Source organism: Xenopus tropicalis, chromosome 3 (genome assembly GCF_000004195.4).
Source record: "Xenopus tropicalis strain Nigerian chromosome 3, UCB_Xtro_10.0, whole genome shotgun sequence".
NCBI classification, from domain to species: Eukaryota; Metazoa; Chordata; class Amphibia; order Anura; family Pipidae; genus Xenopus; species Xenopus tropicalis.
In genome coordinates this window covers 107,673,261-107,689,947 of record NC_030679.2, presented here as the reverse complement: position 1 = coordinate 107,689,947, position 16,687 = coordinate 107,673,261, and the positions used below count along the sequence as shown (strand labels likewise).

The window sequence follows — 16,687 nt, the reverse complement described above, 5'->3', positions numbered from 1 at the left end:
CCTGCGCAACTTTAGCACGCAAGGGCGGAAGTTGCCGGAAGTGTTGGGAATTAGTCTATGGTATCTAGTCCTCCAGCGCTTCTCACAACTTGGAAGAGCTGTTGTTTTCGGTGTCGTTTGTGATTTCTTACCGGTACAATGGCGTCCTCAGCAAACGCGCTAAGCAAGCAACCGCCCATCCAGTCCACGGCCGGTGCCGTACCGGTTCGCAATGAAAAAGGTAAAGCCTTGGGTTACTGAAAAGCTGCGGCCTCCCGAGAGCCATATAGTATAGTGTAGTGCCAGGGAAGCCTCCATCTGGAACTACACCTAGTGCTTCTTTATCTATAAAATGCCATAATATCGTATCTAGTGTTAATTTTGGGCGCGGTGGACAACGTGCAGCCCAAATTGTTTAAAAGATTAATCTCTACAATCCAGAAACCTGTCGGGGCATTGTAGTTCTATGTGTTTGGTGGGGTACTTCTTGAACACGTAGTTCCGCCGTCTGCGCACTGAGGGTTGTGGGTAAAGATGTCAGTCTGGTGCTGACTGATTACATATTCCAATATAGAGACTATTGACTGTGCAATTTGCCCTAGTCCAGTAACCCGTAGCAACCAATCTGCGATTTGCTTTTATTGTTCTACTAGCAATACACAGATAACTGCTGATTGGTTACTGTAAATATGCTCAGTGTTGGAAATAAGCCTCAGTGATAGCATTAAGTATAGGTTGGCAATCTGCCTTCAGTGCAAGATGCTATCACAATGTAGCAGTAAATTGCTCCTCTGCCAGTTGCAGTAATAAGCTTTTGCTGGGCTGCCAGAAGAAAAATACTTTTTTTCCCTCTCTGAAACCCCAAATAAGGGGATACACTTGTGATATGGTATACAGTACGTAATATACATGGTATACAGTACGTAATATACATGGTATACAGTACGTAATATACATGGTATACAGTACGTAATATACATGGTATACAGTACGTAATATACATGGTATACAGTACAAAACCACCGATATCTACCAAATGTAGCACATGCAATTCACTAAGGTCTCAAGTGAAAATTGAGGATCTTAAGACTATCACTTTTTTCCACTAATGTGCAGTCATAGGTGTGTGACTTCTTTTGTGCTATGCATAACTACTAAATGTGCGTCAGTATCCTCTGGCGTTTGTTTATTCAGAGCTCGCACTTAGAAGATTATGTTATACTTTTTGTCTTGTACCTGCAAATGGAAAATGTATTATTCTGCAATCGAACATCTGCTATACCCTAGCTAAGTTAAGGTGGCCGTACACGCTAAGATCCACTCGCTTGGCGAGGTCACCAAACAAACGCATCTTCTACCGATATCCCCACCTAATTCAGTCGTTTGGCCCTGGAGCCAAACGATCGAATTAGAACGATGGGTATAGTCGCAGTTGGTTCGGGGACCGCATCAACTTTACACAGGAGATTTTGTAGGGTGGTGTCAGATCAGCTGATAGCATCCTTCAAGTTCGGCTGATACATTGACTTTTAGTGAATCTGGAACAAAACCCACCATCCGACTTCATCTGATCCATCCTACATAACTGTAGGGAGGGGATCAGATTTTATTGGATTCCACAAAATCTTGTGCTGTTGCACAACAAGGTTTTGTGGGTCAGATAAAGTCTGATCCACAAAATCTGATCAAACGCTAATGTGTAGTTTCTTTCTGAATGGTAAATTTGGATCAGGCTTTGTGTGTCAGACTTTATCCCATACCTGTATAATGATACTGCTTGCTAATTTTTTTTTTTTTTTTAATAAATTAAATTTGACATGTGATCCTTACATTTAAAGGGGATCTGTAGTTAAAATAGTATTGTGTTACTATAGAGCAAACCAGAATACAAATAAATCATTTTACTGTAACTATTTTTCTCTTTTAAAGGGGTAGTTCACCTAAACAATTAACTTTTTGTATGATGGAGGCAGTGATATTCTGAGAAAATTTGCAGTTTGACCTTTTTGTGTGGTTTCCAGAAGCTCAGTTTGGAATTTCAGCAGCTATCTGTTTTTTGGGCTGCTGGGTTCAGAGGCCCCTATTTGACAGCTAAAGAAAGCATGTAACTAAAAAAACTATAACAAGCAAAGACTAATTGAAAAGTTGCAAAGAATAGGGCATTCTATGACTAAAAGTTACCTTAAAGGTAAACTACTGAGTAGGCATATGTAGGGAGTGACTGAAACCCCAACTTGTTTATCATTGGCTGCTATTCTGCATTGCAGTGTCACTGGCCCTCTTTTAACTCATGGGGTAGACTGTGTTGCTGGATTTTAAAATCAATAAGATTTTTTTTAACCTGTTTTTAAAGGACTTCACTATCCATTATTACAGGTGAAATATCAATGGAGAAAGTCAAAGTTAAACGATATGTTTCTGGTAAAAGGCCCGATTACGCTCCAATGGAGTCTTCTGATGAGGAAGAAGAGGAGTTCCAGTTTATTAAGAAGGGGAAAGAACAGGAGGTCGAGCAGGAGGAACAACCAGAAGAAAGTACCAGCGATCCTCGTTTACGTAGATTGCAGAGTCGCATGAACGAGGATGTGGAAGAAAGGTGACTGTTTCAGTCTTAAAGGATAATACTGCTGGTATTTTCCAGATCTTTCTGAAATTTGGACCCCCAAAAGTCTACTAAAAAAATATTTAAACTGTAAATACACCCAGTATACACCCATTTTGAAAAATCCAAATCATTTGATCAAAATGGAGCCTTTGGGAGATGCCTTTCCTGAAATATGGAGCCTTCTGGATAACAGATCCTATGCCTGTACTTTGTAAAGTCAGTGTGGTTTCTGACACTGATTTTAGTCTATGGTGGGCTGCTTTGGGACTGTGTTTTTGGGCAACTAAAAAAAACCCTGCCCTTAAAGTGCCTGACATAGCCCTTGTCTGCCATTTCCCTACAAAAGTTCACTATAGGCAAAATTTATATTTATCATTCACATATTTTCTAACTATAATATCTAATTGCCCCACAAATTAACATTTTGCCTGGTGAGCAATAACATACTTTTATTTAAATGCAAACAAAGCAAAGTGGATGACAAATCTTGTGGGATATTACACAATACCACTATGCAGCTGAACACATATGTTTTAAGTTGTTATGAACGTGCTACGGGTTGCAGTAAAATGTCTTTCCTCTGCAATTTGCAGGGAAGCAGGTAGTAACAGGCTTCTTTGCATTTCTGCAGATGTTGTGCCCTATTTTTTTTTTTTTTTTTATTAATACAGTATAAGGTGCAAAGCCATGGGGCAATCGGGTGACACTTTTCTGACACAAAAAATGCTTTCTTTGTACAGGTTGGCCAGGCACCGGAAGATTATTGAGCCTGAAGTAGTTGGGGAAAGTGAATCTGAGCCTGAGCCAGCAGAGGATTGGCGCATGGATCGAGAGGACACTAGTGAGGAGGAAGAGGAAGAAGTAGATGATGAGGTAATCTATGATATAACCTTGCCAAATAACCTATGTTATAATAAAGTACATTCAGTTCTAATTAAAACTGAAGGACTATTTTCAATTTCATTTTTCATTTCTGTTTCTGCTTGTTATGGGCAAGAATGATTTTTAGTAAAATTATACTAGCTAGAGTAAGATCTACTAATGGCTTAGAAAACGTGTTGTTGAAATAAATGCAACAAAACCATGTTTCTCTTGGTATAATGCATTGAAGTCACCTTTTCTATGGCAAACTATAACCTAATGCAGTTCTGTCCAACTTCTGTGGCACCGAGGGCCGGAATTTTTCTGGCCTCTGTGGTGGAGGGCCGCTAATGGAAGCTAGTTTTGGCCACTCCCCTTTTTAAAACCACACCCACTTGAAACCACACCCATGTTATCGCATAACCATAGCCATATTAATGGTGGTAGTACAGCAAAAACCTGCCATACTCTGCCTTCCCTACCCTGCCTGTGTATGCCATACTCTGTATGCCCTATGCTGCCTGTGTGTGCCATACTCTGCCTTCTCTACCCTGCCTGTGTGTGCGATACTCTTCCTTCCCTACCCTGCCTGTGTGTGTGGCACACACAGGCAGCATAGGGCAGGCAGAGTATGGCAAACACAGGCAGCCTACAGTGACACAATGCTGCCACTGCTCCTACAGTCTGCACAATAACTATATATTAAAAAACTTTTTAATTGCAGTACCACCTCAGTATATGTTCTTTTTATAGTGTGCAGGGTTTATTTTTGGGTGTGAACAGGTGAACAATGTGGGTGATTACAGCCTGAGCCTGAGGTGTGAACAATGCATGGGAAGAACAATGTAGGGATTAAAAGGTGTGAACAACACAGGGGATTACATTTTTAAACAATACAGGGGGTTTACAGCCTGAATCTGAGTTGTTAACCATGAAGGGGGCCAGTACTGATACCATTTAAAGCTTACACAAAGTTAAGTTATCAAAGCAGCCAGACAGGTGGGGGGCCACACAGAGGGGGGTCGCGGGCCGCCAGTTGGACAGCACTGACCTAATGTGTTAGACCTTGATTTGATAACTACACTGAAAGACTCTGCACTGGGTTATTTTGCCCACTGCTGTCTTAGACCATTGACTTACATTTTTCTACGGGTCACAATATATAATTGGTAGTAAGTGAAATAATTTCATAAAAATAAGATTGGGTATACTTGTTACCAAGGCTAGAAATATTCTTTCTTCTGGGCTTAATAAGAACAGTCTGTTTTACATCCCATTTACCAAATGTATAGTTCCATGGTTGTCCATTTGTCATGTCAGTGGTTCCTGTTGATTCCAAAAATATTTTTGTTGCTCGCTTTGTAATCAGGAAATAGAGCGGCGCCGTTCCATGATGCGTCAAAGAGCTGAAGAGAGAAAAAACGATGAAATGGAAGTGATGGAGGTAGAGGATGAGGGCAGATCAGGGGAAGAATCGGAATCCGAGTCTGAATATGAAGAATACACTGACAGTGAAGATGAAATGGAACCGCGACTCAAGCCTGTGTTTATCCGAAAGTAAGTGGTTTTCTAGTATGCCTTAAATGTGGGTTCACCTTTAAATTGACTTTTATTATGATTCAAAGAATGCCATGCTAAGTCCATTTGCATTTGGTCACTATGTATTACTGGTTTTATGTTGCTATTTTATAGCCCATCCTTTTGACATGTTAACTGCTATCTGGTTGAGGTTTTGACTTACACAAATTACAGTGATGTGAGGGGCATGCTAGATGATGATTAAGAGATTTAAATTGCTAATTGTGCATTTTTGCAGGATACATTTTATATGAAGAACAGAGTGCCGCACACACAGGATCTTAAAAAAGAACAAAAAATCTTTATTAATCCATTTTAATGGATTGGATTAATAAAGATTTTGTGTTCTTTTTTAAGTCCCTGTGTGTGCAGCACTCTGTTCTTCGTTTACATAAACTTCTGGCCAGCACCTGGGGCAGTTGATTGTTAATTATAATTAATTTTCTTAGGCTTGGTTTCTCTAGCCCAAGGCACAGCTTCTGCCTGTGTTGTCTCAACTGTGACATTTGACTTGCGGTATGGCAAAGACCAGAAAGCCTTGCAAAGTAGCACCAGCAAGTTGTGCAGTGTTCTGCAGTGTCCTATATATAAAGTTGGGTTATAGAATAAAAATGGGATCGGAGGACCCTAGCCTCAAGAGCTTACAATCTTAAGGCCATACTTCCAAAATCCCTGTTGTTTAAAAACTGTCTGATTTTAAAGTATATTAAAATATAAGCAGGCTTAGGACTTCCCTTTAATTTCAATTGTATCGGGAAATTTTATTTGTAGAAATCACATTTTTTCTTTTTTCTTTAGACCCCTAACACCCCCTTTGTGTTTCAGCATTTATTCATTTAGTTCATAGCAAGATCAGTAGTACAAGTCACAATTACTGTAATGTACGTTCTCCCAGTTTCCAAGGTTACAAATTAAAGGGGCAGTATCTGTTTTTTTTTTGGGAGGGGGTAGTCTCCCCTGCTCCCCTGCATTTTATCTCAGCATCTTTGCTCTTATTTTCTTGTGACCCACCTGCATTATGCAGCTGCAGGCTGAAAAAAAAATATCTTTAATGTATTTGGGACATTTAAAATTATAGCAACTGTGATTTTCCATATATGAAATGGCTCTCTGCTTGATGTTAAATACCAAAGGGCTTACAGTATGTTGCTGTAACCATTTCAGGAAAGACAGAGTTACTGTGCAGGAAAAAGAAGCTGAGGCGCTTAAACAGAAGGAGCTGGAGGCAGAGACAAAACGAATGGCAGAGGAGAGAAGGAAATACACCTTGAAGGTAAGTATTTGTCTTGATGCAGTGGTAGTTTTGTTAGAACTTTCTGCTTCCTCACTGCAATATTTCATGTACAGATTGTAGAGGAGGAAACAAAGAAGGAGATTGAAGAGAATAAGCGATCCCTGGCAGCCCTTGATGCCCTCAACACAGATGATGAGAATGATGAAGAGGAATATGAAGCCTGGAAAGTAAGAGAGTTAAAGCGCATCAAGCGAGACCGAGAAGAAAGAGAGGCGTAAGTATTTCTATCCCGACTCTATGGATAAAGTCATACTGTACGGCTCATTTACTGCTTGCCATGGTTTCTTTACACTTTGGATAATACTGATAACTTTCACAGTTTACCTGGACTTGTGTGCCTAAAGTTAAATGTTATTTTGTTTATGTGTCATGTAACAGGATGGAGAAGGAAAAGGCAGAGGTTGATCGTCTGCGTAACATGACAGATGAGGAAAGACGGGCAGAGCTGCGTGCAAACGGCAAAATAATAACCAACAAGGCACTGAAGGGGAAATACAAATTTCTGCAAAAATATTACCACAGAGGTGCATTCTTCATGGTAAGAACTATTTAACTAATTTACCCATTCTATATTCATTCCTGTGGGATTTTTAAAAGAGTAAATGTTAGAATTCACCATTTGATAAATTTGCTTCTAAAAATCTGATATTATGGAAATTGGTGAATTTTTCTGTGGTGAGCTCGGTACTCTCACATTTTGATAAATTTTGATGAATTTTACAGAAGCTTATTTTACAGAAAGCTTTGTCTTTTTTTTCCCCCCATAGGATGGAGATGAAGATGTATATAAAAGGGATTTCAGTGCACCCACCTTGGAGGATCATTTTAATAAGACTATATTGCCCAAGGTCATGCAGGTAATTGCAAGAATGTTGCCGTTTCTTACTTTTTTTTGCTCTGCCTGAATTCTAAAGTATTAGATTGATTCCCTGTTTTACTGGGCCACACAAAAATGTGTATTATCACAGTATAGGAGGGATACTGGATGTGATTAGGAAGGTGGTAGTGAACAATGAAGAGTTAGCAAAGTCTAAAACTGCCAGCCATCAGTAACACTGTTATAAAATATATGCAGGAGGGAAAACATTATGCATTCACCCCTTAATGTTTCCATTACATAAATACAATGGAATATTTTTCCAAAAGCAAGAAACTGAAGTGTTTGTTTTCTAGTGATTCTATATATAAAGCAAACAAAATTGCTTGGGAGATGTTAGTCAACTGGAAATTATGGAGCAAAATGGTTATAAATATTAAACTGTCCTTTTTTGTCAAAATTTTCATTTCCAGTAGCTGTGAAATCCTCTGCTAGTCCCCACACAATAGCCCAATATATCTTAAACATGTCCTTAATTTGCACTGGCTACAATTTACTTATGCCATTTATGTTGGGTTCATAGCATGGAAGATTTTAATCTGTGGTTTTCCAATCCAGTTCATAAATTGATATCATCTGTTTTATTCAGGTCAAGAATTTTGGACGTTCAGGTCGGACAAAATATACTCACTTGGTTGATCAGGACACCACTTCATTTGACTCTGCTTGGGGTCAGGACAATCCACAGAACACAAAGTTCTTCAAACAGAAGGCAGCAGGAGTAAGGGATGTGTTTGAGAGGCCGACTGTGCAGAAAAGAAAGACATAAATGTCCGTGTCTATGAGGGACTTGTCCATATTTTCTGGGTTATAAAAAGAACTGCAGCTCATAAACAAGGACCACCATTACTTGCACATACTCTGTATATATAATTTGCAAGTAATGTAATGTTTTTTTTTTTAATGTGTGAATGAATTGTTGGGTTTGTCATTAGCAAATCACAAAGCATTCTCCAAGCTGTGGAGAAACAGAGATTTTCACAGTTTTTTCAAAAATGTTATAAAAGGTATTTTTTAGTTAGAATCATTTTGACATTCAGGAACACTGAAACCGAGGCAAGATTTGATAATATTTGTAAATAAAAAAGTTACTCTGTCATATCTCCTAACGATTTTTGTATGCCCCTCTATCAATCCTGTGAAATAATTGTTTTGCTTGTACAGTAATGAAAGCCACTGGTCCATTTTCTCATGTCCAGCATTCAGCATCTTGTGTGGATTGGTCTGATGTACAGGTATCTGTCTATGCAAGACCTTTTATTGTCCCACATGCTATCTGCTGACTGGAAAGTAAGCACAGTACAAGTGACAAAGAGTTGCCTGGGTACGTAGTTTTATAATGAAAAGTGAATTTGGGTTGGCTTCATGCATTATAGTTACATGGTCAGTCATATACAGATCTGCTGTTAAACTTTTTGGGGCAAAATATCTGAAATTTTGAAAATCTTTCCACCCAGGCATATAGTCAATAATATTATTATTTATTTTTAACATTTATTTAAAACACGCCAACATATTCTGCAGTGCTGTACAATAAGTGGGTTTCATACATTGGACACACAGAGTAACATATAAAGCAATCATGAGTCCCTGTCTCAGTGTAGATTACAGTTTAGGGTCCCTATCACATAGTCAATATAGGGAGCCAGTTAACCTGCCAGTATGTTTTTTGAGTGTGGGAGGAAACCAGGATACGCAGAGAAAATGCAAGCAAGCGCAGATTAAATGAGTACCCACCTAGTTCATAAGGAATATAGATTGTGCCTCATGAAAACACGGCTCAAATGATAAAAATATAAAAAATCTGAGGTACGAACAAAAGGGTATGTTCATCTTATTATTAGGCAAAAATTAAATGTCAAGATTCGTTGCCTTAAAAATAATACTAAGTGGCTCAGTTATACGGTAACAGGAGGGGGGATGAATATGAGCACCGGTGTATTAATACAAATGAAGTGATAATGAGCTCACCCTGTAAATTATGTGGTCCGGGTCTGAAAGATTCGCTGCCTTCTTTAATATCTTGCAGCCTGTATGTAAATAAATCAAATCTTGCCCGTATCTAGTCAGTATATCAGTAAAAATCACTGTTGCTGTTACCAGAACTATATCTAGATTTAAAGGAGAACTAAGCCCTTCACATAAATTATATTTCCAAATCCCACCTCTGCCTAGTTAATGAGTGCCCCAAGTGAACTGCTGTCAGTTTAACACATACCTACACAGATTCACTATTAGCCCACTTCTCTTGTCTCCACACGCTCAGCTCTTCAGGGGCACCATTTTTCTTTCTTGTACTTCCTGTGCATCTGAGGCAAGGCCATTTGCATAAAGATTAATTGTGGGCTTGAGGAAGGAGAATGACTGATGCACATGTGCCTGCTTGGAATGAAGATTTACTTAAATGTTGCTCTTTGGAATATGGTTAAGTTTGTTCAGGGGCTGATTGCAGGTAATGACAGAGGTCTTTTAAGATTGGCAGTGACCAAATGGAATTGTGTTTAGCTGAACTTCACAGAAGGTTTAACCTTGCGGGTTTATGCCTGCTTGCAATATGACCTGTTGTGCCAGTGATTTTCTGTGAAGTTTTGCAACTTAGGGTGGTGCTGCCCCCCACACTGTGCACCAGGCTGATCATTTTGTGAGAGGCCAGGTGTGCTAGTGATTTATCCTTACATTGTGTTTAGCTGGCCATCTCAAATAGTACACACATCCAGAGGGGTTTAGTTCTCCTTTAAAAGTCAATAGGAACGGCTGTGAAGTAGCGGGTCCTGTCTAGTGACTAGTAATGTCACTGTTTTTATATTACATTATGGACTGCCTAGTTAAACAGTGTCTTTGTTTACACAATAACAAAAAATGACTGTATATTAGTGTTTTTACTAAGCACTAAACTGTGGGGCTGGCATGGGGAGGGGTACCAAAGGATCATAGCATCCCAGATCAACAAATAAGGGATGCTATGAGGTGCTGGTGGGCCCCTTTTGTCCATTTATTAAAGCAGCCTTGGGAGTATTGGATAAGCCTAGAAACCAGTTAGGGCAAAAATTAAGATTGATTACTGATTAACTAACCGTATAAAAATTCCATATTCCAAAATTCAATCTGATCTAAATAGATTCCTACAACACTTATTTAAGTGGTCTTAGATAAAAGGGTTATCTGGTCAGCCTATTCTAGAAACGCCTTTACTACTGCTTTATTAGGTTAGACTTTCTGGCATACATTAACATTTTAGTACCCTTTGGGCTAACTCTATTATTTTTAAAGGAGACATATTGGATAAATGGAAAAAACCCTAATTTTGTAGGCAATTATGAATAATATATGGTGCTGGTTTCACATTGAATACAGTCTGCAAAAATGGCCCCTTTATTGGAGCTCCCTATAGATCCTATCAGGTCTCTGTCCATATTTCAAATGAAGGGTGGGCGTGTCCTAACAGTCCCTGCCTAAAGCACAGCAGGAGGGAGATGGCCAATCACAGCCTTGCACTCACACAAGCACAGACAGGCTTCAGTCCCCTATCAGGTCAGCCTAGATGCTGATTAGTTCCTATCCTACAGTGCAGTGTATTGAGTACTGTGGCTCCCCTGCACATCCAGAGAATTCAGCCAGCATGAAGTGAAACAGATGAGCGGGACTAGATCTTCCCTGTGGCTGTGGTTGCCTTGGGCTGGTACAGAAGCCAAAAACATAATGTACAACACATTTCTGTCCTACTACTTTAGTTAGGCTGTAGTTCTCCTTTAATGCTTTCCTGCTTGTCTCACTAGATCTCTCAATAAAAGGGTAAGTGACCTTGGTTCTACTGTACATGACAGCAAAAGTATAGGTCACCTGGACCCATATAGTATAAATAATGGGCTGTCAATTGCTTCCATGGGCACCATCTCTATGTGTAAAGTGCATGCTTTCAAAATACAGTGTGCCACTAATTTACTCAAGTGCTTATTATGGGAGAAATCTGTGTGCCTCCATGTGGTCTGATACTCTTGGGGACAATACACTTAGGTCTTCTATGTTTATGTCTGGGATAAAAATAAGTAAAACACTACAGTTACTGTTAAAAAACACCACAATTAATGATAATTATGGCAATGAATTCGATCACATACATACTATTTCAGAGATGTGTACACGGCATGGCCAGTTAAAGCAGCACTCAGAATCGTATTTAGAAAGATGGTGTTTATTCTAAATAAATTAGTACACTTACTGTTGGCTTCAGTATTTGGAAATGGAGCCCTGAATAATGCATTATTTTTAATATGTCCAAATAATCATGCTAAGAAGGAAAACAGCACTGTTTAATGTCCTAATAAAGTCCACAACTCTTAATGAAAGTATAAAATCTTTTCAGTTCTAAGTAAATTTTCTTCAACAAGATAAAAATCCGTGCAGCATCCAGAAGATCAGTTGGTCAAAGCAATCAGCGCCTCTACTACATTCCCCATGTGTTCCCGCAAGCTTCTTTCTGCTGCTGTTCGAGGGATTTCCATTTCATTCATCTGAAAATGAAAATATTCTCATTTTATAACTAAGTCATAACTATAATGCTCTGTTTAAGAACAAATCATTTTTCAGTAGAGGCCTCCAATGCAAGACTAGTGTTACCATATCTGCATACAGCAGCCACCAATACTCTCCAGTTTATCCAGCACTCTCTTCTACTGGTTCTTCCACCCCCACCTTAATGCCAGCTAATAGTAAATACACAATTGATCTAATCTCGATTCCAATTACAGCCTGGCGAGAGAGAAAAGTTGGCCTGAGGATATGGCCAAACTACACATGATCCACTGGCCAGTTTTGCTAGGTAATATTCTTGCACGTTACAATTTCAATCCTGATACTTCTGACTATACCACAGTCACTGGCTCCTGCCCAGATCACTATCCATACTTACAATAAGCTCCACGTCTTCTTTCTTGATTGTTACTTTGGCCAGCTCCTTTTCTCTGAAAAAATAGAAGCTTGATTAGCTATTGTATTTATAAAAATTATTGCGATTTCAACGGAACCGAGTAGGCAGCTTCTGAGCAGATAGATCAAAAAAATTGTGTTTGAACCATCACTAAAAGAACATTGAGAAGTCTTCATATTTGGTAAAAACCATAACACTCCCAATAAACCTCAAAAGTAGTAGCGACACTCTATTCAACAGACTGCTGCATAATTTTTGGATAATCAGTGTACTAGTGACACAGGCTAAAAGGCCACCAGTGGACAACTATCCTTGCCAGAATCTACAGTACAGCAGAGGTTGCTTACTACAAAGCCACAGGAGTCATTAGCTTTCATTATATTACTCCTAACAAGATCTATTATGGCATGGGTACCAAGTATGTGGCACAATTTAAAGCCTCTCCAATGTGTTTCAGTCACACTGAGCCTTTGACACTACTACATGATCCCGCAGCTTACTGACAGCAACCAGATGCTAAACAGTCCATATCTGTTGAACCCATTAGTAATGACACTGCCCAGTAATACTCTACTTTATAAAACTCCATTCTACATTTTAAATGAGACCTGATTACAATGCAATGGAAAGGGCCAGTATAAAATGTTGTATATGGTATTGCAATTACCTCTCCTGTTTTGCTTTCTGTTCTCTTGATCTTCTGTCTCCAATCACTGACATGGCCTGCACAAAAGACAGGTGAGATTAGAATACCAGTCTTGGAACACAGAGTTCTTTCTTCATAAGCAGTCATTCAAAATGTATGAACAATGTTTCAATACAGTTAAAGGGAAAGCAGTGTTGAATTCTCACTCACTTTGTTGCCCCTGGTAACTTTATTTAAGTTCGGCCTTAAGTCTAGCACACCAGTAACCTCTTGTTCCAAATGGACGGGTTTGTTCTAACCTTCCTTCCCCAGAAGTAAAGTAGAATTTAGGAAGCTAATTGCAGCTCTGCTGTAATGCCCACTTACAAGATGGCAGCTGGCTGGCATGATACAGTGCAGCCAGGGCAGGTAACCAGTGAGAGTCAAATGCCAGGCTGGTGTTAGGAGTATATGGGAAACCAATGCAAAGGTTATCTAGTAAGAGCATGTTCCTTCTATATGTGGATGAGTAAATTGCAAGGAAATCATTATTCCTCCTGGCACAGTATTTCCCCTTTAATAATGCCTCTACTCATGTAATGATTGCCCCGCACACCAGCTAAAAGCTGTATCTGCCTGATCTGCCAAGCAAGTATCTTCCACTGTCTTTCTACAATAACCTAACAGTGACAGTAAACATAAGTATTGCTTTATTGCAGCCATCCAGAGCAAACGATCATCAGTCCATGCCCTTTCCAATAACCCAGGCTATTATTTCTCTCTCACCGTCTCCAAGTTGGAGCTCTGAATCTCTTTCTCCTCGGCATAGTCTGTCACTCTCTCCAGATCAGCGGCCCCACTGTCATGTTTGCGCGGTTTGTCGGCAGGACGCTCGCTGCAGTTCTCTTCAGTCTCCAATTCTAACTCAACATCCCCTTCTGCCGCCATCTTTCCCACCTGTACCGGAACACAAGGCAGTAAAACTCGCTTCAATCGCCGCTTCCGGTTTCTTGGCCTATTGCATTCGTCACTTCCGCGATCTCTATCGTTCTTTGGGCAGGGGGCGGGACAACTATGCGTTCCATTAAACCGGAAAAGAAAGTTCTTGCATAAACTTTGCCTTCTCCTGTGCTGAAACGTTAGATTGATTGCTACCGTAGAAACAACGGGGCATCAATGGTGTTTTAAATATTTAGATATTTGTCTAAAGATTTTAAAAGACAAATAATATTTGTAGTTTAGTAGTTTTACTCTGGCATGAGGATTAACAGAATCATTTGTCCAAGAGAATGCTTGTTGGCAATTGGGCACATTTGCGGCAGTCAAAGCTGACAGTTTAATTGATTTCATGCAACTGACTAATGCCGACCTATCAAAACTCCTATGTTTATCAGAAGATATCTGGTCCCACTCCCCATAGTAATAGGGGCCGATTTACTAATCCACGAACGGATCGAAAGTGCCCGAATGCGTTTTTTTCGTAATGATTGGTATTTTGCGATTTTTTCTTCGCTGTCGCGACTTTTTCGTAGCTGCTATGACTTGCGCGAATTGTGACTTTTTCGTAGCCGTCGCGAAAAAATCGGAAAGGTTTGCCCGCCGCTTACTAGCGCTCAATACGAAAAAGTTGCGACAATTCGCGCAAGTCGTAACAGCTACGAAAAAATTGCGACAATTCACGAAAAAGTCACAAAAGGGATGAAAAAAATCGCAAAAAATACAAAAAAGTCACAAAATGTTTGTTTCCAATCCGATTATTCAACTGAAAAGAACCTAAATCCTCCTAAAATGAGCTCAGAGACAGGGAAGGGCAGAGCTGGGGGCTAAACAAGGTGTTGCCCAAACACACCCAAAAGTAAAGACTCGAAAGTTGACGTCTCTGCAGAGGAAAGCTGTTTGTTGGATTATACAGCACCAGGTCAAATAAAATGACTGAATATGAGACAAACTTAAGTATCTTGTAGAATTGCCTATTGTTCATAAACGTGCCCGCTTCGTATTAAAACAATCTCTTTTAAACATGTTTAAAAAAAAAACTGAGTAACTTCTCAGTGATGAGGCTCCATGGAAACTTCTGTGCACTCCTTACTTTGTTGTGTCCACTCACAAAAGCACAGCTAAGAGGGAATATGTAATTCCGTTTTCCATGTTTTGCCAAAATATTGGGCAACTGCACACAACCATAGTTTTTGTGTGTGTTTCATTGTATAATGGGATACTGTTAATAAAACAATTATTCCAAGTAGGAACCTATGTATTGTCCAGATAAATATGCCTGGATGTAGTCCAATTCATAGATCAAATAGTCATGTCAACAAGATCCCACGCAGGACTTATGTTGAATCATAGCAAACACATTTTCTACAAATATATTATGCTAAAATTTAGTATGAAAAAAAGTATCTTGTTGACATGACTACTTAATAAAATTGGATATAAGCCTGGAAAAGAATAAAATAAAGTGTTCTTCTCAGTCCTTTTTTAAACATGTCTCCAACATTAACTGATTTTTAAGATGCTGATTTTGAGTAGTCCGGTAGGTCACAATAAAATGTGTACTGGATATGTATATATTTAGGGCATGAGTTAAGTTTGAACTGGGGAAAAATAAAAGGCTATAAACTAGAGAGAGTAATGAAATTCTATGTAGTAGACTGGGAAAGTAATTGAGAAATGACTGAGGATCAAGACTGGGTGAGGGATGACAAGGTTGTGAAATAGAAAGTTAAATATTGAATGGATAATATAAGTTGATTAGGTATAATGTGGGTAGGGATCCACCAAATCCAGGATTCAGTTCGGGTTCGGCCAAGATTCAGTCTTTTTCAGCAGGATTCAGATTCGGCCAAGTCCATGTGCCTGGCCGAACCAAATCCTTAAAATCAAAAGGTACATTTTTTTTCTTTTTAACCCTTCAGTATCTTTAATCTTTCAAGAAGGATTTGGTTCTTGGCCGAATCCCAAAATAGTGGATTTGGTGCATCCCTAAATGTGGGGAAGGCCTACTGGATCTGTTATAAGGAAACCTGTTATGCAGACAGTTCCAAATTACGCGAAGGCCATCTCCCATGGATGCCATTTTAATCAAATAATTAAATTAAAAAATAAATTAATTATTAAATGAAAAATTTGATAATAAAACAGTACCTTGTACTTGATCCCAGCTAAGACATAATTATTCCTTATTGGAGGCAAAACAATCCTATTGGGTTTAATTAATATTTAAATTATTTATTATAGACTTATAGTATGGAGATCCAAATTATGGAAGGATCCCTTTTCCAGAAAATCCCAGGTCCGGAGCATTCTGGATAACACTTCCCATACCTGTATTATGAAAAAAGAAGCTTTGAAATAGGGTGGATTTGAATTTGGTAGGAGTTGAGGGAACCAGGAGAAACAACATAGAATAAAATAGGAAGGCAGATTTGAGAAAATGTGAGTGATATGATTGGTTAACACAAATGATTAAATAAGCCGCACACACTCTATACAAGATGCATCATGACAACGGAAAGGATCACCCCTGGAAACAACAAAGCTTAAGGATCACAATAAATGAGGCAAGCACTTGGCTGCAGGTTATATAGATTGCTTGCTGCTCTTTTAATATTTTGTGTTACAGTATATGATGTATTAATTTACCTTCATTAAAGGGATAGTTCACGTTTAAGTTAACTTTTAGCATGTTATAGAATGGTCGTTTTTTTATCAACTTTTCCACTGGTCTTCATTATTTTTTCCTTTTAGAGTTTTTGAGCTATTTGCTGAGTCTTTACAGCTTTCAAATGAAGGCCAGCCCAAAACTATTGCTCTGTGATGTTACAACTCTAGTGTTATTGTTATATTTTATAACTTATATTTCTATCCAAGTTTTCTCCTAATCATATTCCAGTATCTTATTCAAAACACTCTGTGATTGCTAGGGTAAATCGCACCTT

The 16,687-nt window shown here is 39.0% G+C and overlaps 2 protein-coding genes across 2 annotated transcripts; one reads left to right on the top strand and one right to left on the bottom strand.

Moving 5' to 3' along the window:
• The first annotated feature begins 42 nt into the window (after positions 1-42).
• On the top strand, positions 43-8,293 carry mfap1 (microfibril associated protein 1). The gene is given in 9 exon segments (NM_001011003.1): positions 43-220; positions 2,356-2,575; positions 3,325-3,457; positions 4,815-5,002; positions 6,188-6,296; positions 6,371-6,531; positions 6,696-6,855; positions 7,085-7,174; positions 7,784-8,293. Coding segments are annotated over 9 exon segments (1,323 nt in total). The 5' UTR covers positions 43-138; the 3' UTR covers positions 7,964-8,293.
• A 3,077-nt stretch (positions 8,294-11,370) lies between these two features.
• Positions 11,371-13,701, bottom strand: hypk (huntingtin interacting protein K). The gene is made up of 4 exons (NM_001127003.1): positions 13,533-13,701; positions 12,789-12,844; positions 12,104-12,155; positions 11,371-11,705 (listed from the first exon to the last, which is right to left on the bottom strand). Exons 1-4 carry the CDS (start codon positions 13,692-13,694, stop codon positions 11,610-11,612), a joined length of 366 nt encoding a protein of 121 aa, NP_001120475.1. The 5' UTR covers positions 13,695-13,701; the 3' UTR covers positions 11,371-11,609.
• Positions 13,702-16,687: the final 2,986 nt, after the last annotated feature.

What these genes read in the sequence shown, in the direction of transcription:
- hypk (NM_001127003.1), bottom strand. Translation starts at nt 13,694, where the DNA reads ATGGCGGCAGAAGGGGATGTTGAGTTAGAATTGGAGACTGAAGAGAAC. An exon ending in CAGAAAGCAAAACAGGAGAG is followed by an intron (nt 12,156 to 12,788) that starts GTAATTGCAATA and finishes CTATTTTTTCAG; the next exon opens with AGAAAAGGAGCTGGCCAAAG. An exon ending in AAGAAGACGTGGAGCTTATT is followed by an intron (nt 11,706 to 12,103) that starts GTAAGTATGGAT and finishes TTTCATTTTCAG; the next exon opens with ATGAATGAAATGGAAATCCC.